Source organism: Schistocerca cancellata, chromosome 7 (genome assembly GCF_023864275.1).
Source record: "Schistocerca cancellata isolate TAMUIC-IGC-003103 chromosome 7, iqSchCanc2.1, whole genome shotgun sequence".
In the NCBI taxonomy this organism is placed as follows: domain Eukaryota; kingdom Metazoa; phylum Arthropoda; class Insecta; order Orthoptera; family Acrididae; genus Schistocerca; species Schistocerca cancellata.
The window spans coordinates 487,290,936-487,316,584 of NC_064632.1; the positions used below are offsets into that span (position 1 = coordinate 487,290,936).

At 40.7% G+C, this 25,649-nt stretch overlaps 1 protein-coding gene across 1 annotated transcript in view; it reads right to left on the reverse strand.

Moving 5' to 3' along the window:
- LOC126092837 (succinate dehydrogenase [ubiquinone] iron-sulfur subunit, mitochondrial-like) overlaps window positions 1-25,649 on the reverse strand; it is a 116,946-nt gene that overhangs the window by 61,222 nt on the left and 30,075 nt on the right. The window contains exon 2 of the mRNA XM_049908567.1: window positions 18,849-19,047. Within this exon, the coding sequence (XP_049764524.1) occupies window positions 18,849-19,047 (199 nt within the window). The remainder of the gene's footprint in view (window positions 1-18,848; window positions 19,048-25,649) is intronic.

The following is a 25,649-nucleotide window of genomic DNA, read 5'->3' on the forward strand; positions in this document are numbered from 1 at the left end:
TCCCTTTGTCAACCATAGTGCCAGTAGTGCTAGTGTTTGTTTTCAATACAGTCCAGAGACAGGTAGTGTTATTTTCATTGTTTTCTACAAGAAGTGTCTAGCAACCACAGTTTAGTCAACAATCAGCCGCCTTTAGTGAATTAGCAGTCTAGTTAAAAGTTGATTAACTCTCTACAGTAAATTGATTTCTTAGGATGGATAGGATGTGTGACTGCTGTGTACGGACGCAGGAGGAGCTGGCTACTGTTCGCAAACAGCTGAACGTGTTGATGGCCGTGGTCAGCCGTCTTCAGGCTGCTGCCTCAGAGTGTAGCGGCAGTGGGGAGTCTGGTGCATCGCATGGTACACCCCAGGTGTTACATGCTTCACCCACTGTCCCTGCTGTCGAGACATCTACACGGGTACCGGGCGCCGTTGGGCCACCCTCTCCCCAAGGGGTGTGGTGGGTTCAGCGGCGCACGAGGCGGAGGGTCAATGTGGAGGCTGGCCGTGTGGCATCGCCCACTCTGCCTGTGAGTCAACATGTGGCTGCTCCTTCAGCAATGTCCGAGCAGGCACACGGGGGGAGGGGTTTATTAGTTATTGGGAGCTCCAACATTAGGCGGGTGATGGAGCCCCTTAGGGAAATAGCGGAAAGGTCGGGGAAGAAGGCCAGTGTTCACTCTGTCTGCTTGCCAGGGGGTCTCATCCGAGATGAGGAGGAGGCCCTGCCGGCGGCGATAGGGAGCACTGGGTGCACCCGACTGCAAATTGTTGCTCACGTCGGCACCAATGACTCCTGCCGTCTGGGTTCAGAGGTCATCCACAGTTCATACAGGCGGTTGGCGGAATTGGTGAAGGCGGAAAGCCTCGCTCGCGGGGTGGAATCTGAGCTAACTATTTGTAGTATCGTTCCCAGAACCGATCACGGCCCTCTGGTTTGGAGCCGAGTAGAAGGCTTAAACCAGAGGCTCAGACGATTCTGCGGAGATCTGGGGTGCAAATTTCTCGACCTCCGCTATCGAGTGGAGAGATGTAGGGTCCCCCTGAATACGTCAGGCATGCACTACAGTAAATTGATTTCTTGGGATGGATAGGATGTGTGACTGCTGTGTACAGACGCAGGAGGAGCTGGCTACTGTTCGCGAACAGCTGAACGTGTTGATGGCCATGGTCAGCCGTCTTCAGGCTGCTGCCTCGGAGTGTAGCGGCAGTGGGGAGTCTGGAAGCGGTTACAAGGGTAGCGGAGTACGTCTGGAGTGAACATGTGGGTTTTTTAGGTTAGAGAATTCCCTCCCTAGGCCTGACAAGACGCCTCCTGAGAAGCGGCAAGGTAGGAGTAGGCAAAATGCAACAGGGAATAACAATATTAATGTGCTAATAGTAAACTGCAGGAGCATCTATAGAAAGGTCCCGGAACTGCTCTCACTAACAAACGGTCACAATGCCCATATAATACTAGGGACAGAAAGTTCGCTGCAACCAGATGTAAACAGTAATGAAATCCTAAACTCAGATTGGAATGTATACTGCAGACACAGGCTGGACAGTGCAGGGGGAGGCGTGTTTATAGCGATAAGAACTGCAATAGTATCAAAGGAAATTGATTGAGATCCGAAATGTGAAATAATTTGGGTGAAGGTCACAGTTAAAGCAGGCTCAGACATGGTAATTGGATGTCTTATAGGCCCCCTGGCTCAGCAGCTGCTGTGGCTGAGCACCTGAAGGATAACTTGGTAAATATTTTGAGTAGATTTCCCCACCATGTTATAGTTCTGGGTGGAGATTTTAATTTGCCGGATATAGACTGGGAGACTCAAACGTTCATAACGGGTGGCAGAGACAAAGAATCCAGTGAAATTCTTTTAAGTGCTTTATCTGAAAACTACCTTGAGCAGTTAAATAGAGAACCGACTCATGACGATAACATATTAGACCTTCTGGTGACAAACAGACCCAAACTATTTGAAACAGTTAACGCAGAACAGGGAATCAGCGATGATAAAGCGGTTACTGCATTGATGATTTCCGCTGTAAATAGAAATATTAAAAAAAGTAGGATGATTTTTCTGTTCAGCAAAAGTGACAAAAAGCAGATTTCAGAGTACCTGATGGCTCAACACAAAAGTTTTGTCTCAAGTACAGATAGTATTGAGGATCAGTGGACAAAGTTCAAAACCATTGTACAATATGCGTTAGATGAGTGTGTGCCAAGTAAGATCGTAAGAGATGGAAAAGAGCCACCGTGGTACAACAACCGAGTTAGAAAACTGCTGTAGAAGCAAAGGGAACTTCACAGCAAACATAAACATAGCCAAAGCCTTGAAGACAAATAAAAATTACGCGAAGTGAAATGTAGTGTGATGAGGGCTATGCGAGAGGCATTCAATGAATTCGAAAGTAAAGTTCTATGTACTGAGTTGGCAAAAAATCCTAAGAAATTTTGGTCTTATGTCAAAGCGGTTGGTGGATCAAAACAAAATGTCCAGACACTCTGTGACCAAAATGGTACTGAAACAGAGGATGACAGATTAAAGGCCGAAATACTAAATGTCTTTTTCCAAATCTGTTTCACAGAGGAAGACTGCACTGTAGTTCCTTCTCTAGATTGTCGTACAGATGACAAAATGGTAGATATCGAAATAGATGACAGAGGGATAGAGAAACAATTAAAATCACTCAAAAGAGGAAAGGCGGCTGGACCTGATGGGATACCAGTTCGATTTTACACAGAGTACGTGAAGGAACTTGCCCCCCTACCTGCAGCGGTGTCCCGTAGGTCTCTAGAAGAGCGTAGCATTCCCAAGGATTGGAAAAGGGCACAGGTCATCCCCGTTTTCAAGAAGGGACGTCGAAATGATGTGCAGAACTATAGACCTATATCTCTAACGTCGATCAGTTGTAGAATTTTGGAACATGTATTATGTTCGAGTATAATGACTTTTCTGGAGATTAGAAATCTACTCTGTAGGAACCAGCATGGGTTTCGAAAAAGGTGGTCATGTGAAACACACCTCGCGCTATTCGTCCATGAGACTCAGAGGGCCATAGACACTGGTTCACAGGTAGACGCCGTGTTTCTTGACTTCCGCAAGGTGTTCGATACAGTTCCCCACAGTCGTTTAATGAACAAAGTAAGAGCATATGGACTATCAGACCAATTGTGTGATTGGATTGAAGAGTTCCTGGATAACAAAACGCAGCATGTCATTCTCAATGGAGAGAAGTCTTCCGAAGTAAGAGTGATTTCAGGTGTGCCGCAGGGGAGTGTCATAGGACCATTTCTATTCACAATATACATAAATGACCTTGTGGATGACATCGGAAGTTCACTGAGGCTTTTTGCAGATGATGTTGTGGTGTATTGAGAGGTTTTAACAATGGAAAATTGTACTGAAATGCAGGAGGATCTGCAGCAAATTGACGCATGGTGCAGGGAATGGCAATTGAATCTCAATGTAGACAAGTGTAATGTGCTGCGAATACATAGAAAGATAGATCCCTTATCATTTAGCTACAAAATAGCAGGTCAGCTACTGGAAGCAGTTAATTCCATAAATTATCTGGGAGTACGCATTAGGAGTGATTTAAAATGGAATTATCATATAAAGTTGATCGTTGGTAAAGCAGATGCCGGACTGAAATTCATTGGAAGAATCCTAAGGAAATGCAATCCAGAAACAAAGGAAGTAGGTTACAGTACGCTTGTTCACCCACTGCTTGAATACTGCTCAGCAGTGTGGGATCCGTAACAGATAGGGTTGATAGAAGAGATAGAGAAGATCCAACGGACAGCAGCACACTTCATTACAGGATCATTTAGTAATCGTGAAAGCATTATGGAGATGATAGATAAACCCCAGTGGAAGACTCTGCAGGAGAGACACTCAGTAGCTCGGTACGGGCTTTTGTTAAAGTTTTGAGAACATACCTTCACCGACGAGTCAAGCAGTATATGACTCCCTTCTACGTATATCTCGCGAAGAGACCATGAGGATAAAATCAGAGAGATTAGAGCCCACACAGAAGCATACCGACAATCCTTCTTTCCACGAACAATACGAGACTGGAATAGAAGGGAGAACCAATAGAGGTACTCAAGGAGTATGGATGTAGATATAGATGTAGATGTAGGTAGAGGTAGTGCTGTTTAGTTATTATTATTGATTTTGTGAGTGTTTGTTTTGAATTTTAAGACTGACACCGCTAAAGTGAAGTACATTAGAAGAAGATTGCTAATCTTAAATATGATTGGTTTGATTAAACTGTTAGTCGAAAAATATTAACACCATATCATAATAATTCTTCAGTTGCTTTGGTTTAATCATTTTGATTTTGAGGCACATACAGAGATGCAGAATATCAATATGAGAATACTGTTAAACTAATATTGAATACATATCTGCATGAGGTTAACATATTATGCACTCATACTTGCTTACCTATTTTTGACACAGGATAATGTGTGTTCAAGAAAAATTTAAAAACATTTTGGACAGTTGTGTCCACCTCCCCTCTTCCCTCGCCTTCAACACACTGTTAATTGGTTAGCTCTGGTTGTCACTCCACTGTACACTACTCCACACTCGGATATTATGTGGCTGCATTGGGGCAATGGTCTGGTTTAAGGCTCTTTCAACACAAGTGATCACTTGGGACACAAAGTTAAGAGGGATGCCAGAGATTGTTCCTGGTGAAAAATTTGTACACAGGAAGTATCATAATAAGTACTGAAAACAACCCATTTCCATGCTCACTAGACTGGTTTATTTTTATAGGCATGCATCTAAAGTATGAGTGAGGACAGGAAAGGGAAGGGGTGCCATACTAAATGTAGTTTGTATGGAAAATGGTGGCACCAATTTAGAGGTCACTTGTGTGAAAAAATGTTCTGTATATTCAGACTGTTATAACTGCATATTAACAGAATTATGGCTGAAATTTTCCTATGGAGTCAATTGCTGGGGTTAATTTTTGCAAGTGTACTTTTTTCTCCTTAAAATATGAGGTGAAATTGGTGTAGTTTCCTTGTCATTTCAGCTTCTGTAAAGGATTCTCCACAGAGAATGCTGCACAGGAACTCACTTATGAAGTCCTAGCTGAGCCAAACAAGGAAGTTTATCCTGCTGGGGCTTTCTGTGGTTTTACTGAAGTTCTCGAATGAGCGGACTATAAAATTCTACTTGGAAAACTAAAATGTTATGGCACTAATGACATCCCTGTTGCGTAGTTAGAGTTTTATCATAATAGAAAGAAGAGGGTCATACTGTCAGACTGAGACAGAACTGAAATTAACCTCAGAATATGACAACATAGCAAGTATGGCCCTATAAGGACCAGTGCCTCGTTCATTCTTGTTCTTAAGCTACATAAATGATCCTCCAATAGCTTTAAACAATGGTTCAAAACCTGAACTGTATACTGATGACATAAGTGTACTAATCAAAAGTCCAAACTCAACATTACCAGATTAAGCTCAAATGACAGCTGAACACACTTGATTCACAACAAATATTTTACATCTCAATCTCACAAACACTATATTATGTAATTCAAAACAAGAAAAAAATAAAATGCTATTAACAAAGATCATTTTCAGCTGAACTTTGATTGTACAATCACAATACAAGGTACAAAAATAATTTTCACACAAACTTTATCTCCTTGTCTATGATTCACAGTGGAGATACATACTCCAGTATAAAGGTATTAAACAAACTACTGTATAGCACACATTAAGAAATTGAGAATTGTTACTAACCCAAAAGAAAATTCTACAAATTATCTGCTTATGGTACCTTGATTCAAGGATTGAAAATTCCTATTAGCTACATGGCAAACAGCAGCATTCAGTGTAAAACTATATCAAAAGTAGTAGTGTATTATCATCAGGCTTGTTCTGTTACAAATTTATGTAACCATTTTCTTTATGACTAAACAAAACTACAATCATCCAACCATAAATGTGGGTTCTTTGACTGCTCGGTGAGGTGGCACAAAGCAATTGTAACTTATGAAGTATTTATTCACTCTATTACATAAATAAATGGTTTACTTAACTTTGGCATACTTCCTTGCCACAGGATTGTCGGATAAATTACAACTGTCATTGATTTTTAATTAATCACCTGATTCACTAATTAACAAACTGGTCTCCTGAGGTACAATGTTCAACCTTTGCTAAAGTACAAGTTCATCAGAAACTTCAATGGCTTATTGGTCCTACACTATGATTTTGACTCCTTGAAGTCTGAGCTCTTGCATCCTCAACACTATATTGACCTCAGTGTGAAAGCACTGCAATACTGAGAGGGATGCGTGGTCTTCTGGAGTGCCTTCAATTGTTGTGTATTGCAGCGAACCATCACTAATGTCTGTGGTACTGATTCGCGTTTCCAACTTTGGTGTGGCACCATGATCTCTGGATGATACCACATTTCTCCTTGTCAAATCTCCACACCATTCAGAAATCCCAGGTGACTTAATGTGTGAGCATAAACACTGTAGATTTGCAGACTCAATACTTGCTGCTTTTTTGTCTGAGCTGCATAATTTTTACCTATGATTTGTGGTGCTGGAGTGCTGACTTATGTTAATTTTACTCCACAGTATATCTATTTACCTCATAATTTTGGCATTTCCACAGATAAACAGGCAAACTTGGACACTGGTAACTCAGAACTATCACTGCCTCATTTTAAAAATTGATGAATGGTTAACAGCTGAAACATTCGAATATGAGTTATGCTGTCCTGGATTCAAATCTGAAATATGATGAAATATTCTATCTGATGGGAAAACTCCAAGAATCACAAATACTGGATCTCCTAAAATAATATTTATTACAAATATCAGCCTCAGGTCACACATGTTTAATATTATGGAAGCCTCGGATAATTTGGGTCAGTGTCATTACTTTACGACAGTGGATCTCAAAAGAGATTATCGTTAGTCAGAAGTAGCACTTTAGGATAGACCAAAAACAGCATTTATGGCACTTTGTGGTCATTACCAGTGTAAGCGAAAGTCATTCAGTTTGAAAAATTCACCTTCTACTTTTCAGCAGTTACTGGATGGAGTTTTAAGAGGGTTAAGGCCTAAAACCTGTATTGTATATTTAGATTACATAATAGTTTATGACAAGGATACACTAGAGCAAGTGAGACAATTGGAGGATGGGTTCAAATGATTATAATCAGCATGGTTAATACTCAGCATTGACAAGTGCCATTTTGCTCAAGCTGTCTAGGACACAGAATTACATCTACATCTACATCTACATCCATACTCCGCAAGCCACCTGACGGTGTGTGGCGGAGGGTACCTTCAGTACCTCTATCGGTTCTCCCTTCTATTCCAGTCTCGTATTGTTCGTGGAAAGAAGGATTGTCGGTATGCCTCTGTGTGGGCTCTAATCTCTCTGATTTTATCCTCATGGTCTCTTCGCGAGATATACGTAGGAGGGAGCAATATACTGCTTGACTCTTCGGTGAAGGTATGTTCTCGAAACTTTGACAAAAGCCCGTACCGAGCTACTGAGCGTCTCTCCTGCAGAGTCTTCCACTGGAGTTTATCTATCATCTCCGTAACGCTTTCGCGATTACTAAATGATCCTGTAACGAAGCGCGCTGCTCTCCGTTGGATCTTCTCTATGTCTTGTATCAACCCTATCTGGTACGGATCCCACACTGCTGAGCAGTATTCAAGCAGTGGGCGAACAAGCGTACTGTAACCTACTTCCTTTGTTTTCAGATTGCATTTCCTTAGGATTCTTCCAATGAATCTCAGTCTGGCATCTGCTTTACCGACGATCAACATTATATGATCATTCCATTTTAAATCACTCCTAATGCGTACTCCCAGATAATTTATGGTATTAACTGCTTCCAGTTGCTGACCTGCTATTTTGTAGCTAAATGATAAAGGATCTATCTTTCTGTGTATCCGCAGCACATTACACTTGTCTACATTGAGATTCAATTGCCATTCCCTGCACCATGCGTCAATTCGCTGCAGATCCTCCTGCATTTCAGTACAATTTTCCATTGTTACAACCTCTCGATACACCACAGCATCATCTGCAAAAAGCCTCAGTGAACTTTCGATGTCATCCACCAGGTCATTTATGTATATTGTGAAAAGCAACGGTCCTATGACACTCCCCTACGGCACACCTGAAATTACTCTTACTTCGGAAGACTTCTCTCCATTGAGAATAACATGCTGCGTCCTGCTATCTAGGAACTCCTCAATCCAATCACACAATTGGTCTGATAGTCCATATGCTCTTACTTTGTTCAATAAACGACTGTGGGGAACTGTATCGAACGCCTTGCGGAAGTCAAGAAACACGGCATCTACCTGTAAACCCGTGTCTATGGCCCTCTGAGTCTCGTGGACGAATAGCGCGAGCTGGGTTTCACATGACCGTCTTTTTCGAAACCCATGCTGATTCCTACAGAGTAGATTTCTAGTCTCCAGAAAAGTCATTATACTCGAACACAATACGTGTTCCAAAATTCTACAACTGATCGACGTTAGAGATATAGGTCTATAGTTCTGCACATCTGTTCGACGTCCCTTCTTGAAAACGGGGATGACCTGTGCCCTTTTCCAATCCTTGGGAACGCTACGCTCTTCTAGGGACCTACGGTACACCGCTGCAAGAAGGGAGGCAAGTTCCTTCGCGTACTCTGTGTAAAATTGAACTGGTATCCCATCAGGTCCAGAGGCCTTTCCTCTTTTGAGCGATTTTAATTGTTTCTCTATCCCTCTGTCGTCTATTTCGATATCTACCATTTTGTCATCTGTGCGACAATATAGAGAAGGAACTACAGTGCAATCTTCCTCTGTGAAACAACTTTGGAAAAAGACATTTAGTATCTCGGCCTTTAGTCTGTCATCCTCTGTTTCAGTACCATTTTGGTCACAGAGTGTCTGGACATTTTGTTTTGATCCACCTACCGCTTTGACATAAGACCAAAATTTCTTAGGATTTTCTGCCAAGTCAGTACATAGAACTTTACTTTCGAATTCATTGAACGCCTCTCGCATAGCTCTCTTCACACTACATTTCGCTTCGCGTAATTTTTGTTTGTCTGCAAGGCTTTGGCTATGTTTATGTTTGCTGTGAAGTTCCCTTTGCTTCCGCAGCAGTTTTCTAACTCGGTTGTTGAACCACGGTGGCTCTTTTCCATCTCTTACAATCTTGCTTGGCACATACTCATCTAACGCATATTGTACGATGGTTTTGAACTTTGTCCACTGATCCTATCAGTACTTGAGACAAAACTTTTGTGTTGAGCCAACAGGTACTCTGAAATCTGCTTTTTGTCACTTTTTCTAAACAGAAAAATCTTCCTACCCTTTTTAATATTCCTGTTTACGGCTGAAATCATCGATGCCATAACCGCTTTATGATCACTGATTCCCTGTTCTGCGTTAACTTCTTCAAATAGTTCGGGTCTGTTTGTCACCAGAAGGTCTAATATGTTATCGCCACGAGTCGGTTCTCTGTTTAACTGCTCAAGGTAGTTTTCAGATAAAGCACTTAAAAAAATTTCACTGGATTCTTTGTCCCTGCCACCCGTTATGAACATCTGAGTCTCCCAGTCTATATCCGGCAAATTAAAATCTCCACCCAGAACTATAACATGGTGGGGAAATCTACTCGAAATATTTTCCAAATTATCCTTCAGGTGCTCAGCCACAACAGCTGCTGAGCCAGGGGGCCTATAGAGACATCCAATTACCATGTCTGAGCCTGCTTTAACCGCGACCTTCACCCAAATCATTTCACATTTCGGATCTCCGTCAATTTCCTTCGATACTATTGCACTTCTTACCGCTATAAACACGCCTCCCCCTTCACTGTTCAGCCTGTCTCTGCGGTATACATTCCAATCTGAGTTTAGGATTTCGTTACTGTTTACGTCTGGTTTCAGCCAACGTTCAGTCCCTAGTACTATATGGGCGTTGTGATCGTTTATTAATGAGAGCAGTTCTGGGACCTTTCTATAGACGCTCCTGCAGTTTACTATTAGCACATTAATATTGTTATTCCCTGTTGCATTTTGCCTACTCCTATCTTGCCGCGTCTCAGGAGGCGTCTTGTCGGGCCTAGGGAGGGGATTCTCTAACCTAAAAAACCCCCATGTGCACTCCACACGTACTCCGCTACCCTTGTAGCCGCTTCCGGCGTGTAGTGCACGCCTGACCTATTCAGGGGGACCCTACATTTCTCCACCCGATAGCGGAGGTCGAGAAATTTGCACCCCAGATCTCCGCAGAATCGTCTGAGCCTCTGGTTTAAGCCTTCCACTCGGCTCCAAACCAGAGGACCGCGATCGGTTCTGGGAACGATACTGCAAATAGTTAGCTCTGATTCCACCCCGCGAGCGAGGCTTTCCGCCTTCACCAATTCCGCCAACCGCCTGTACGAACTGAGGATGACCTCTGAACCCAGACGGCAGGAGTCATTGGTGCCGACATGAGCAACAATTTGCAGTCGGGTGCACCCAGTGCTCTCTATCGCCGCCGGTAGGGCCTCCTCCACATCTCGGATGAGACCCCCCGGCAAGCAGACAGAGTGAACACTGGCCTTCTTCCCCGACCTTCTTGCTATTTCCCTAAGGGGCTCCATCACCCGCCTAATGTTGGAGCTCCCAATAACTAATAAACCCCTCCCCCCGTGTGCCTGCTCGGACCTTGCTGAAGGAGCAGCCACATGTCCCCTCACAGGCAGAGTGGGCGATGCCACACGGCCAGCCTCCACATTGACCTTCCGCCTCGTGCGCCGCGAACGCCGCTGAACCCGCCACTCCCCTTGGGGAGAGGGTGGCCCAACCGCGCCCGGTACCCGCGAAGATGTCTCGACAGCAGGGACAGTGGGTGAAGCATGTAACACCTGGGGTGTACCTTGCGACGCACCAGACTCCCCACTGCCGCTACACTCCGAGGCAGCAGCCTGAAGACGGCTGACCGCGGCCATCAACACGCTCAGCTGTTCGCGAACAGTGGCCAGCTCCTCCTGCGTCCGTACACAGCAGTCACACATCCTATCCATCCTAAGGAAACAATTTACTGAAGGGAGTTAATCAACCTTTAACTAGACTGCTAATTCACTAAAGGCGGCTGCTTATTCACTAAACTGTGGTTGCTAGCCCCTTCTTGTAGAAAACAATGAAAATAGCACTACCTGTCTCTGGACTGTATTGAAAACAAACTCTAGCACTACTGGCACTATGGTTGACTACAGGGACTCTCTCTTACTGTATTCAAAACAAACACGAAATCTATGGAACACTATTAAGAGCACTCGAAAAATAAAGCTTCCTAAAAACAAATACGCACGGAAGAAGAAGTGACAAGTAAGAAAAATACAGTTAATACTTAAATTAAGGTAGCTCGCTGCACAGCAGACGTGAAGCAGGCGGCAGTTACGACGACACTGACACTACTGGCACTATGGCTGACTAAAAGGACTCTCTCTGACTGTATTCAAAACAAACACGAAATCTATGGAACACTATTAAGAGCACTCGAAAATTAAAGCTTCCTAAAAGCAAATACACACGGAAGAAGAAGTGACAAGTAAGAAAAATACAGTTAATACTTAAATTAAGGTAGCTCGCTGCACAGCAGACGTGAAGCAGGCGACAGTTATGACAACACTGACACTGACACTGAACAAGGTGTTCAGACCAATCCTTGTCTTACAGAAGCAATTAAAATTTTTCAACACCACAAACAACCAAAAAAATACATTCATTCATCAGTTTGTTTAACAACATTTGTAAAGGATTTTGTGAAAACAGCTGAACCTATGAACAGATTACTCAAAATTGTTGTAAAGTTTCAGTGGACAAAGGAACATGAGAAACTGAAGGCGGTGTAGGTAGCGGGGAGTGGGCGTGGTAATTACGACGATAAATAACCACTCGCACTCCTGTCACTTGCTATGAATACTTTTATTCTCGCACAGTATACACAATGCGTACAGTATAAAGCACGCACTACAGAGGATGATCTAACAAAGATACAGTTGTTCTTGCTGCGATAGGGCAGTAGGCAGCAATATTATTGGGGGGGGTGGGGGGGGGGGGGGGGGGAAAGAGCCAGTGGTTCTACATCCCCACAGAGGCATTGATTTTTGGATCCAGTATTGGTTTTTCTACACTTTGAAAATGAATTCATCCTCTCATTTGCTGCTTCTAACAAGTCTTGGCTGTATTTTGGGTCAGAGTAACATTGAGTTGTGGCTATAAAATAATGGGACCATTTTTGTAAAACATTTCACTTCAAAAGCATACATATTTATCGATTTTCACTCTCACTATACTCTCCTCCTATATCCCTATAATGCTCTGTGTGAATTTTGCTATGATGGAAACAGTGATGGAACTCTTCCTCTGTGAGATCCTTGATGACATATGCTGCTTTTTCTTTCACTGCTTCAAAGGACTGAAATTTTGTTCCTTTTAATTCAGATTTGACCCTGGGGAATAGATAAAAGTCACATGGTGCTAGGTCAGGTAAATAAGGTGGGTGGCCTAATGCTAAGATGCTGTACTTCACAAGGAACCTCTTAATGGACAATGCAGTATGAGCCAGTGTGTTGTCTTGATGCAGAACCCATGACTTGTTCTTCCACAATTCAGGTAACATTTTTTTTCTTATTTCCTCACAGAACTGAGTGAGAACCTCAATCTAGTACTATCAATCAATAGTTTGACCTTCAGGCACCCAGTGAAGCATCATTTTGAATCTCGATTTGCTCATTCGGGCTTTTTTTGCTGTCAGTGAAGTTGGGCCTTCCAATGATTGATTGGTGCTTAGTTTCTGAATCATACATGAAAAACCAAGATTTGTAACATTATCACTGTTTCCAAGGATGATCTTCAATGGTATGACTGGTGCTTAGTTTCTGAATCATATTTGAAAAACCAAGATTTGTCACATTATCACTCTTTCCAAGGATGATCTTCAATAGTATTCGAAGTGTGAGTACAAACATTTTCATGACCTTCTTTTGTTCAATCATGAGAATTTACAGCACTAGTTCACACAATGTTCTCATGTTAAACTAGTTATGTAAAATTTGCTTTCTCCGTTCTTTATTAATTTGTACAGTTTCAGCAATCAGTCACATACTTAACTGTATGTCATATCGAATCAGATTACCTACTTTTTTTATATTTCCATAATAACATTTTCTTGGCCATATTTGAAACACTTGAACCACACAAAAACTAGCATATATGATAAACAGTCTTCACCATTCACTTCTTTTAGTAACAGGTAAGTTTCAGTAGCAGTTTTTCCAAGTTTCAACTGAAACTTCAACAATTCATTGCTCTACTATTACACTTACCATTTTTCTAACAAGACAAAATAACAGCTCTTACACAAAGGAAGGTCATGGCCACAATGATCTGTCTACAGACACCAGACATGATTCATTCGAATGAGAAGTCTTCAAGCTTCACAATCATTTGTCATTCACTTTTGGCACATGCATACTTACTCTGTGACAGTATCAGTCCTGTTATTTTACAGCCACAATTCATATGCTTTGAGGCAGTCAAATAAAGCAGAATGTAGCTACTCAACAACTGAGAAGGACATGTTAGCGGCCATACACTGCATTAATGTAATTATAATGTTACTTGTATGGTAGAAGATTTAATGCTCTGACTGATCATGCATCATTGAAATGGTTGCTTGGTCTCAAAGACCCACCTAGTCATCTAACACACTGGGTTCTCAAGCTTAGTGAATTTTATTATGAGGTACCCATAAGCCAGGCAGAAAAGACACGAATGAAGACATGTTAAGTTGCAAATTGGCTGTGTTGAGCACATTGGGCAAGGGTGTGTTGGAATGGTGACAAGTATAGGTGAAGGGTAAAGATTGTTAGGCTTTTAAGTCACAGCCGCTCTTTATCATACATGAGGATTTGTTGTGCAGAGTCACAAAATGCAGACTAAGTGTCATGGCCCCAGCTATTTCCCAAAAAATGTTGTTACAACAGGCTATACCATGTGCTGTCATGTCATGGTGGCCAACAAGCAACAGATAGGTGTGTTGCTAAACAGTTTTGGTGGAGGAATAGGGAGCATGATGTAGAGCAGTGTGTCGGAGAATATGTACCATACACACAAAGACCAGATATTTTGCATCAGAAAATCCCTTTGCAGAGGTTACCAGAGGCGTTGAAGCCATTTCAAATACTTGGCCTTGGCTTTTGCGAGCCATTCAACAAAACACATGCAGGGAATAGGTATGTGCTTATGATCATTGGCAATTTTTTATGGTTTGTGGTAATGATAGCAACAGGCCAGTACTGTGGCAGAAGCATTAGTTAACAGTTAGGTACTGAAGTTTGGTGTGCTTTAGTCACGGATCAGGGTGCAAACTTCATTTCAGAACTAATGACATGAGTTACATATTCCACCCTCAGAGCAATGGAATGATGAAGCCTTCTATGACACTACTTTAAATATGCTAAGTAGCTGCATGAGCACTAGACACAATGACAGGGATATCAACTTCAGTATGTGGTTTGTGTGTACAACTCGAAGACTCATCTAGGAACAAGCATGTCACCCTTTGATATGGTGTACGGGATGCCATTCCCCTTTGATATTTTATGCCGTAAATTAAGACAAGATTGTAAATCAGTAAAGAAGTTTACAAGCAGAATACGGGAAGTATGGAGAAACAGATAAAAGGCAAACACAAAGGCTCTGGAATGACAGGAACAGCCAAACAGGCACATGGGAAAACTACTGCAGTATCGTGTAGGGCAATGGGTATTGGTCACTAATCCCTATATGCCGAAGGGAAAGACAAAGAAGTTCCTGACCATATATCATGGAGCATATCAGGTCAGAGAGATGACCTCACCAGTTAATGTAAAGCTATGGTTCCCTATTAAAACGTGTAATGTTCACATCAGTCACGCAGAACCATTTAAAGTTACAATGGATGCAGTACCACAATTATCCGTGACCAACCCTGTACGTGAAGGTGCAGAAGGTAAGGAGAAGGAACTTCTAAAGGTCAGATAGCACAAATTACATGACATGCCTTATGCCGTAACGAGTTAGGTTCTTAATAATAAACAAAAAGCACCAATTTGCTTTTGTTCTACAGTTAGTTCTTTGCAATATTTTGGTGGTGTTTGATTTATTCATGTTATTTGAGTTTATAAATATGTTTCACACTGTGTTGTGTGATTCAGTGTTTTCATATCATTGACAAGTGTATTTTTCTTTTATTGTTGCAGGTTACTGTCAGATTTATTTGGTGTTGTTTCTTATTTCTGGTTGTCATTAGTTACTCATTTCAGAAGGTAGGAGGGGACAATTTTTTTCCTCATGTGACAAGAATGTGGGGACATCCTGCATTATAGGGTACAGGATACAAATAAGGCAGCTGGAAGTGTAGTTGACTCAGATAATAGGGAAGCTCATGTAGTTATGTCGTTAGCGGATTTGGAGAATTGCACCCAAGGGAGTACTGTTGAGTGTCCAGACAGACCAGTACAGAGTTATATGCACACATGTGAGGCAAATACTTTTATGGGGAAAATAAATGAGACTATTTACAAAAAGGAAATCTTGTCCACGTGTTCTTACTTCCAAAAGGTAGGAAAATAATGGCTGTACTCAGTATTCTTACCAGAAACTGTGTTGACAACATGCTATGGAAAATGGAAACTTAAGGGATTGAAGAAATTAAAGTTGTAAGGAAGTGGTGATATCATTAACAGCACAGCATGTGAGATCATCGGGAAAGCTTTCCATCTTCAGCTACCTTCACTGATATGACTATTATGGCATTGATGTGGAATATGTTGTACTGTACAGAAGGGTCTCTGAGGGTATTACCAACACAACATTTAATTTACCTTAACACCAGCCTTCAGCCTGAACTTATGCATTCATTAGACAAATTTATCAAGTCTCAGCAAGGAAATGTTTCAATGGAGCAGATGTTACAAAATGTTCAAAATTCTCAAGGACACTGTCAGCAGGAGATTACATCAGTAATCATTTCAGCTACCAGTTGTGGCATGTTTCTACTAGGTACTTGCATACTGCATTTCTGTAATAAACACAGACAAGCACAGTCTATGGATCCATTGACACATCAGTTGCCAATTGAGTGGTTAACCAGCAGAGGCAATAGTTGATGGAAGTAAACCCACTGCATTTAAGTAGTGTAAGCATTAGATTAAGGATTCTATTGCAATAAGGTCCTGGAAACTGCACTTTAAGAATAACTCCATGTAGTAGTGGATAAGGCAGAAACCCATTTGGGACAAATATTGGCTAAAACTAGCTTTTGCCATCCATGGTACAGAGTTCTGTTGGTTAAGAGTAATTTTAAGGGAAGACTAGTATTGAAAGATTCAGGACAAATTGGTCACACCAGGGGAGATGTGCTGTAACCCAGAAGAGTTTGGTACATGAATTGTAAATTGTTACAGTTGAATCCCAGCCACAGCCAGGCAGTATGGGTGAGCTCAGGTGATGTGCTAATAGAGTACACCACTGAGCAGTATCACTGACCATTCCAACCAGACAAGCTTAGGGTCTCAAGGCATGCACTCATAGTGCCATCTGCATCTTAAACTGGAGAAAATAATGGGCTTTTGAGTTTCAAGGAGACCGTGTTTACTATTGGGTGATAATGATTGGCTGAGTACCTATACAGTGAATAATTTATCAAGTTCTAGCATGAGGGATGCAATATCTTTGGTGTGGTGACTGCAGGACTTGGGGAAACTTCACCGATGGGGCAGCTGGTGTCCAGCCAGGCAGTGCCCTCTGAGGGATTTTGGCCGATGGACTGCAAGCTGTCAACAATCCCGCTGGGGAAGGTGCACCCTTGTGGCCTCCTATCCACCTACATATCATTGGTCACCGCCCTGGTCCACCGCTGGAGGATGAATGGGGCACTGCTGCTTGACATCAGGGCACCTAGTGTCAGCTATCACATCCAAGCACATGACATGGGGACAATGATGAGCATGTGTGGGGGTTCCTAACTGCTATAGCTCCAGAGGCCTGGATGAGCCACACTCTTCTTCACCTGCTAGTGACCCACATGGTTTTGTGGCAGTTGCCACCCAAAATCCAGGACAATGAATGTCACCAGTGTGATCAGGGCCTCAGTGCATTCTGTAATTGGCTGCACTTGCATGCACATAGTGTGGCCTGGAGACTACTTAGAGTGTTATACAAGCCTGCATGAATAAACACCTGTCAATATTACCACAGCTTAAATGAACGCCCTGGCGTGAATCTACGATCTGCCCCCTCCCTCACAATTTCTCTCATCCATCCCAATGTTAGAGAAGTGATTGCTGGATAACTCTCGACACCCAAACACTGTGGTGTGGTAGCAAGATTGGATACTTTGCTAATGTGTAAAACTAGTGGCACATGGCATATCTCCAGCTCGGTAGTATTGGCTTAGCACAATGGGGTGTCATTGTGTGACAAGTCCCATTTTGTTTATGTTTGATTCAGTATCTGTTCTGAGTTATTAGATTTAGTTTGTGATTACTAGATCAATTAAGTTTAAGGTTAAATTTGCAAAGCCGGTGGACTTATTATTATTTAGGGGAAATGGTAGACCCAATAACCTAGTACCAGTAAGGTGTCAGTCTTGTGTTAAGTTTAAGGTAAAATTTGTGAAGCCGGTGGGCTTATTATTATTTACGGGTAATGGGTGACCCAATAACCTAGTACCAGCAAGGTGTCAGTCTTGTGATCATGCAGGGTACGAACTGCCGTGCACTAAGGTTGTGGCAGCCACATGTTTTACTTGTAGACGCGTTTGTAATTTGTCTCACAATTGTTCAGAGATTCTTATTGCAGTCCACCAAATTCTCAGGTCTCTACATGGGTAGCATGGTTAGCTGGGAACATCAAGTCCTCAAGATCATGAAAAAGTTGTTGTCAGCTACTTTTGCCTTTAGAACAATCTTACATACTGGAAACATCAGTGTCACAATGACCACTTGCTTTGGATACTTCCATCCTATTATTTGCTCCCTATGCTGAAAAATTATATTTCATAATCTTTTTAAGTAACTTGTGATACTTATTATGACTCCCAACTTATTCATTATGAGCTTCATGGTTGACAAACCCTGTGCTCTATGGAACTAATTAATGTACCATGATAATCGTACAAGAAGAATGGTTGACCTCCACTGTGATTTGAAAAATCAAAGGTGTAATATATTCCAGTACTAAAATATTTAATTCCTGTCCAACAACATCAAAGGTCTATGCAGTACCACCACATTATTTTAAAATAAGATAACTATGTATTTACGTGATAAAACTTTTTATGGGTACTCATTAGATGAGGTTTTATCAGACATATACACTTTTTTACATGTATATTTTTATTGTTTGATATGTAGTGTTGTGGAATGTGCTCTAGTGCCTGTATGATATCTTTGTTTCACTTAGCTTCTGTTTTTGTTATAGCTTTATGTTTTTATTTTTCCTGTAACTGGTTTATGAATTAACTGTACTTCCCTCGTTATATGTTATATGTAATTTTTTACATTTACATATTCTTAAACTAGTTCCACATCCTAGCATCTCACACATACAAAAGGATCTATGATATATATAAATAAATAAATAAATAAATAAATGTTAATCACTTTCTACTGAAAGGATTAAAAGATATGTTTTGCACATTTCCATGATGTGCTCAGCTTCTGCTGCCTGCAACCAAACAAATATTATATGGAAATTAAAAATTTATGTTAGTACTAGGTATGAGAGTGATTATTTTTTTAAAAAATCATTAATTTAAAAAGATGGATGGTTGCATACCATTTTTTTAGCATCTCGTTGAGACTGCAAATACTGTATACCACAGTATGTTTGTTCATCTTCTTTCCTCATTAGCCATGGCTCTATGTAAGCATATTGTTTAAAGAAATGGTTCATGTCAACCACAAGATCTTTAATGACATACATGTGTGGAAGAGGATATATTATGGTTGGCTTTTTTAAGTTCTGATCAATAAAACTGAAAACAAGTGATAAAAGATATTTGTTTACAGTACAGAAGACAGTGAACCACTTTGTTTTATAACTATTTAATATTCTTTCATAACATTCCTACAAAACAATTTACAGGGTGACCATTATTGAACTATATGAAATAAAATCATCATAACTTCTGAATGGTTTGTGTTACAATGCTCAAACTGCATAGCTGGTGTGCATGATGGGAATTAGCACACCCATGCACATGCACCTTGTTGTTGTCAGCCATTTGCACATGAAAATGTCACGGTACAGCATGCCTGAGCATATAGCACTTGAGAAGCAATAACAGCCAAGCTGCAACTCAAAGGAAGTTTACAACCAAGTTCAAGCTGAAGATGACTGGTCCAAGTGTGCTAACAATCAAAATTTCATTCACGGTTTTGAGAGAATGGGTAGTGTTTGCGATGACAGTGTTGACGATGTTGGTCATCCAAAAAGGGTGAAAATGCCTGAAAACACTGAGAAGATGTGCGCTGTCTTTCAACCCACCCCCAGGAAATCGATCAGATGAGCTGCACAACAGAAGACACTGAGACAAATTGTTGTTGAAGACCAGCATCTCTTCCCACAGAAAATTCAAACCCATCAGCCATTAAGCCCCAGGGAACAGCGATTGTGTTTCACCAACACTATGATCCACAGAATTGATAAACTGGACTTTGATGTGAAAATGGTTTGGTTTAGTGAAGAAGCCCCCTTTCATTTGGATGGACTTATCAATACGCAAAATTGGCACATTAGAGGCTGAGACTCTACATTTTGCGATAGATAAGTCCCTTCACCCTCAATGGGTGACTGTGTGGTGTGCAATGTCCAGTCACAGAATAATTGGTGGGATATTCCTTGATGGTACTGTGACTACCAAACAGTACGTGAAGGTTTTCGTAGATTATTTTATCCTCATTATATAAAGTGGCCCTGATTTCTATAAGATGTGGTTCATGCAAGACAGAGCTCAACCCCATCAAAGCAGAAGAGTGTTTGATGCCCTGAGGAGCACTTTGGAGACCACATTCCGGCTCTGACGTACCCACGGCCCACTGACATGGGGCTCAATTGGCCACAATATTCTCCGGATCAGAACACATGCGACTCCTTTTTGTGGACCTATATTAAAGACAAGATGTACAGCAATAACTCCCAAAACCATTGCTGAGCTGAAAATAGCTATTCAGGAGGTCATCGATAGCATCCATGTTACATTACTTCAGTGGGTTATGCAGAATTTCGCTATTCATCTGTGCCACATCATCAGTAACGATGGCAGCCCTATCAAACATGTCATAACCTAAATGCAAATCTCTGTAGTGACATTTACATGTTGACTAAAGTGTGTGCATGCCACAGTTTGAAACCAATTTATGTTCTTTTCATATAGTTCAATAATTGTCACCCTGTATATAATGTAGATATGAAAATAGTACGTTAAGTGCAAACAAAAGAATTTGTAAAACTACTTAAAGCAGCTTTAAAATAACATTCAGGATTTGAATGAGTTGTCTGAAAAGAGTTTTAATCACATATTATAACAGAGATTGAAATATTTCCACACATGTTCTTCATAGCTATTAAAACGTTTATCCCATATAATTACTATATTCATCATTATCTTTAAAAGTAAACAATATCACAAGCAAACATCTCTACAGAAAGGGAGTGTGTGCACATGTGTGCACACATGCATGCACACACACACAACTAGAGAGAGAGAGAGAGAGATCCACTGTTGTTTTCTATCTACATAAATGATCTTTTGGATAGGGTGGGTAGCAATGTGTAGCTGTTTGCTGATGATGCTGTGGTGTATGGGAAGGTGTCGTCATTGAGTGACTGTAGGAGGATACAAGATGACTTGAACAGGATTTGTGATTGGTGTAAAGACTGACAGCTAACTCCAAATATAAATAAATGTAAATTAATGCAGATGAATAGGAAAAAGAATCACATAATGTTTGAATACTCCATTAGTAGTGCAGCGCTTGACACAGTCACGTCGATTAAATATTTGGGCGTAACATTGCAGAGTGATATGAAGTGGGACAAGCATGTAATGGCAGTTGTGGGGAAGGCGGATAGTCGTCTTCAGTTCATTGGTAGAATTTTGGGAAGATGTAGTTCATCTGTAAAGGAGACCGCTTATAGAACACTAATACGACCTATTCTTGAGTACTGCTTGAGCATTTGGGATCCCTATCAGGTCGGATTGAGGGAGGACATAGAAGCAATTCAGAAGCGGGCTGCTAGACTTGTTACTGGTAGGTTTCATCATCATGCAAGTGTTACGGAGATGCTTCAGGAACTTGGGTGGGAGTCTCTAGAGGAAAGGAGACGTCCTTTTTGTGAATCGCTTTTGAGGAAATTTAGAGAACCAGCATTTGAGGCTGACTGCAGTACAATAGATTTTATAAAAGTAGCATCTTTGATTGTATGGGAAGTATACAACATTTTTCTGTCCATAGGAATATTACAACTAAAGGCTGGCAACGATTTCTTAATAACATTTCACATGTACCATGAAGATATATTTCTAAAGAAAGTGCCTCACACAAAGTGGACAACTCTTGTAACTCATTATCGGTTCAAGATATGAAAAAAGGTTTTTCAAAAGATCATAACAGTAAACTAAGAAAGAAATATTTGTCTGCATGATAACACTCAAAATATTTTTATCAAACAATTAGAAGGAACTATAGTTTCCTAAATCAAACTATTTACTTTTTTAAATAACATTCAAGAGATCTTGTAAAGAGAGTACGGTCATACAGTTCTTGTTCATGTGTCAACAAAACTTATCAGTTTTGAAAATATAAGTAATTGGATAGATAAAAGGTCTACTCACAAAGCGATGGCAGGAGAAGCTTTTATATTTATGTTTTCTTGTCACTGCTTGGAGAGTGGATTTTTTATCTATTGAATCATTTATAGTTCTTGTTAATGGCATTATCTGTACCACATGAGACTATAACTCAAACTACGGCCAGACCGATGTGCCTCACTTGGCACCTAGATACACTGTTACTCGCCTGGTGCCAAGTACTTGAATGCTTGGTGGCCACACTGGAGCAGCAATGCCAGTCGCCATAGGCATAGTGCTAGCTCACACTGTCAAAATGTTTCTTCCAATGCTGAGTTAGAAAATGCTTCTGTCAGAAAATGTTTCTTTGAAATGAGGAAACTCCCATCATGTTGGGTACATAGTACTAACTGTGAGAGAAATTTATGTGGTGAACTTAATATGTTGTACAAACAACTTTGGGAGTTTCAAGGCAAATTTTTTGGTTATTTATGAATGACTGCAAAATCATTTAACATCTTTCTCGTGGCTACTACAGAAAAACTACAAAAAGAAAATATTAATTACAAATCTAGTTTATCTCCTGAGGAGTGTCTAGTGGTAGCATAAAGATAAATAAATATAAATTCAATATGTGAAAAACATGTGGCAAACTCTGGAGATTGGACATTTTAATACAGCATAGCACTTTCATATGCTGTTGTTTGCTTTCACTTTCTATCTCTGTGTTCGGAGATCACTGTAGTATTTTCTTTTTTTTTTCTTAAATTGTAACTGTTTGAAAAAGTGACAAGACGTTGTGGCAACATCATCAGCTACATTTCCATTTTGTGCTTTGCTGGTTGACTTGTGCAGTTCCTTAAGTTTATTATATCAGGATTAGAAACTGAGTGTACAATTGGTACCAAAGCGAAATAATAATGTCTTCAAAGAGTCCATGGGTGTACTGCCAGTTCATAGTGTCCAATGGGTCACTAAGGACCTGCAGTAGACCTGTGAACTGTACACTGTGAGAAACTGAAGAATCACAATAATATAGTCATTATTTTTACTTTCAGATTTTTAGCTATTGGACATAGTTGTAGATCTCCTGGGTACCATTTTTGTTTAGGCTGCTCAGCATAGTAAAGGAGACTTGTCAAATACTCTGGGGCTCACTGAAGGCTAAATACTTGCCATCGCTACTATTGTGCAATGGTAAAACAATGCCAGCAACTTTTTTGTGAAATGGAATTTTCCAAGCTGCATTGGTGCACCAGATGAGGAACACATGGATGTAAAAGGCCAATATCACAGTGGACCTTTGAATTACAGCTACAAACAATACTCTTTTATTTTAAAGCAGGCTGTAGTAGATACAAATTGTAAGTTTGTTGTCATTGACACTGCCACAGAAGGGCAATAATGTGACTTGATGAACTTCTGAGATTTAGCATTGCTTCAAATACTAGACTCAAGTCACCTCAACATTCCCACGATAAGACAGATTCCAGGAACAAATGTCACAATTCCATTGCTTTTAATTGGGGATGATGGCTATCCTCTACTGGATTACTTGGTGAAACCTTTTCCTGAAAGGTATTCTGATGACAGAAAAAGAGTGTACAGTTACTTCTTTAGAGATCTCACTGAAGCATTGAGTGTGAATTTGGCATAACAGCAACAAAGTGCAGAGTACTGCAAAAAGCTATTCAAACTGATGTAAGTATTGCCATAATAATTACAAAAGCAGTATGTAGTCTCCATAACTTTATGATGGAGCATGAACAACTCGAAAAAACAACTGATACAAAATTTTTGCCAACATTCAGTTCCCAAGGACCTCAGCACAGATGCAAAAACAGTGCAATACATATGAGGAAAATGTTGTTGTTGTTGTTGTTGTTGTCTTCAGTCCTGAGACTGGTTTGATGCAGCTCTCCATGCTAATCTATCCTGTGCAAGCTCCTTCATCTCCCAGTACCTACTACAACCTACATCCTTCTGAATCTGCGTAGTGTATTCATCTCTTGGTCTCCCTCTACGATTTTTACCCTTCACGCTGCCCTCCAAAGCTAAATTTGTGATCCCTTGATGCCTCAGAACATGTCCTACCAACCGGTCCCTTCTTCTTGTCAAGTTGTGCCACAAACTCCTCTTCTCCCCAATTCTCTCCAATACCTCCTCATTAGTTATGTGATCTACCCATCTAATCTTCAACATTCTTCTGTAGCACCACATTTTGAAAGCTTCTATTCAATTCTTGTCCAAACTATTTATTGTCCATGTTTCACTTCCATACATGGCTACACTCCATACAAATACTTTCAGAAATGACTTCCTGACACTTAAATCTATACTCGATGTTAACAAATTTCTCTTCTTCAGGAACGCTTTCCTTGCCATTGCCGGTCTACATTTTATATCCTCTCTACTTCGACCATCATCAGTTATTTTGCTCCCCAAATAGCAAAACTCCTTTACTACTTTAAGTGTCTCATTTCCTAATCTAATTCCCTCAGCATCACCCGACTTAATTTGACTATATTCCATTATCATCGTTTTTCTTTTGTTGATGTTCATCTTATATCCTCCCTTCAAGACACCATCCATTCCGTTCAACTGCTCTTCCAAGTCCTTTGCTGTCTCTGACAGAATTACAATGTCATCGGCGAACCTCAAAGTTTTTATTTCTTCTCCCTGGATTTTAATACCTACTCCGAATTTTTCTTTTGTTTCCTTTACCGCTTACTCAATATACAGATTGAATAACATCGGGGAGAGGCTACAACCCTGTCTCACTCCCTTCCCAACCACTGCTTCCCTTTCATGCCCCTCGACTCTTATAACTGCCATCTGGTTTCTGTACAAATTGTAAATAGCCTTTCGCTCCCTGTATTTTACCCCCGCCACCTTTAGAATTTGAAAGAGAGTATTCCAGTCAACATTGTCAAAAGCTTTCTCTAAGTCTACAAATGCTAGAAACGTAGGTTTGCCTTTTCTTAATCTTTCTTCAAAGATAAGTCGTAAGGTCAGTATTGCCTCACTTGTTCCAATATTTCTACGGAATCCAAACTGATCTTCCCCAAGGTCGGCTTCTACCAGTTTTTCCATTCATCTGTAAATAATTCGCATTAGTAATTTGCAGCTGTGACTTATTAAACTGATAGTTTGGTAATTTTCACATCTGTCAAAACCTACTTTCTTTGGGATTGGAATTATTATATTCTTCTTGAAGTCTGAGGGTATTTCACCTGTCTCGTACATCTTGCTCACCAGATGGTAGAGTTTTGTCAGGACTGGCTCTCCCAAGGCCGCCAGTAGTTCTAATCGAATGTTGTCTACTCCTGGGGCCTTGTTTCGACTCAGGTCTTTCAGTGCTCTGTCAAACTCTTTATGCAGTATTGTATCTCCCATTTGATCTTCATCTACATCCTCTTCCATTTCCATAATATTGTCCTCAAGTACATCGCCCTTGTATAGACCCTCTATATACTCCTTCCACCTTTCTGCTTTCCCCTCTTTGCTTAGAACTGGGTTTCCATCTGAGCTCTTGATCTTCATACAAGTGGCTCTCTTTTCTCCAAAGGTCTCTTTAATTTTCCTGTAGACTGTATCTATCTTACCCCTAGTGAGATAAGCCTCTACATCCTTACATTTGTCCTCTAGCCATGCCTGCTTAGCCATTTTGCACTTCCTACCGATCTCATTTTTGAGACATTTGTATTCCTTTTTGCCTGCTTCATTTACTGCATTTTTATAATTTCTTCTTTCATCAATTAAATTCAATATTTCTTCTGTTACCC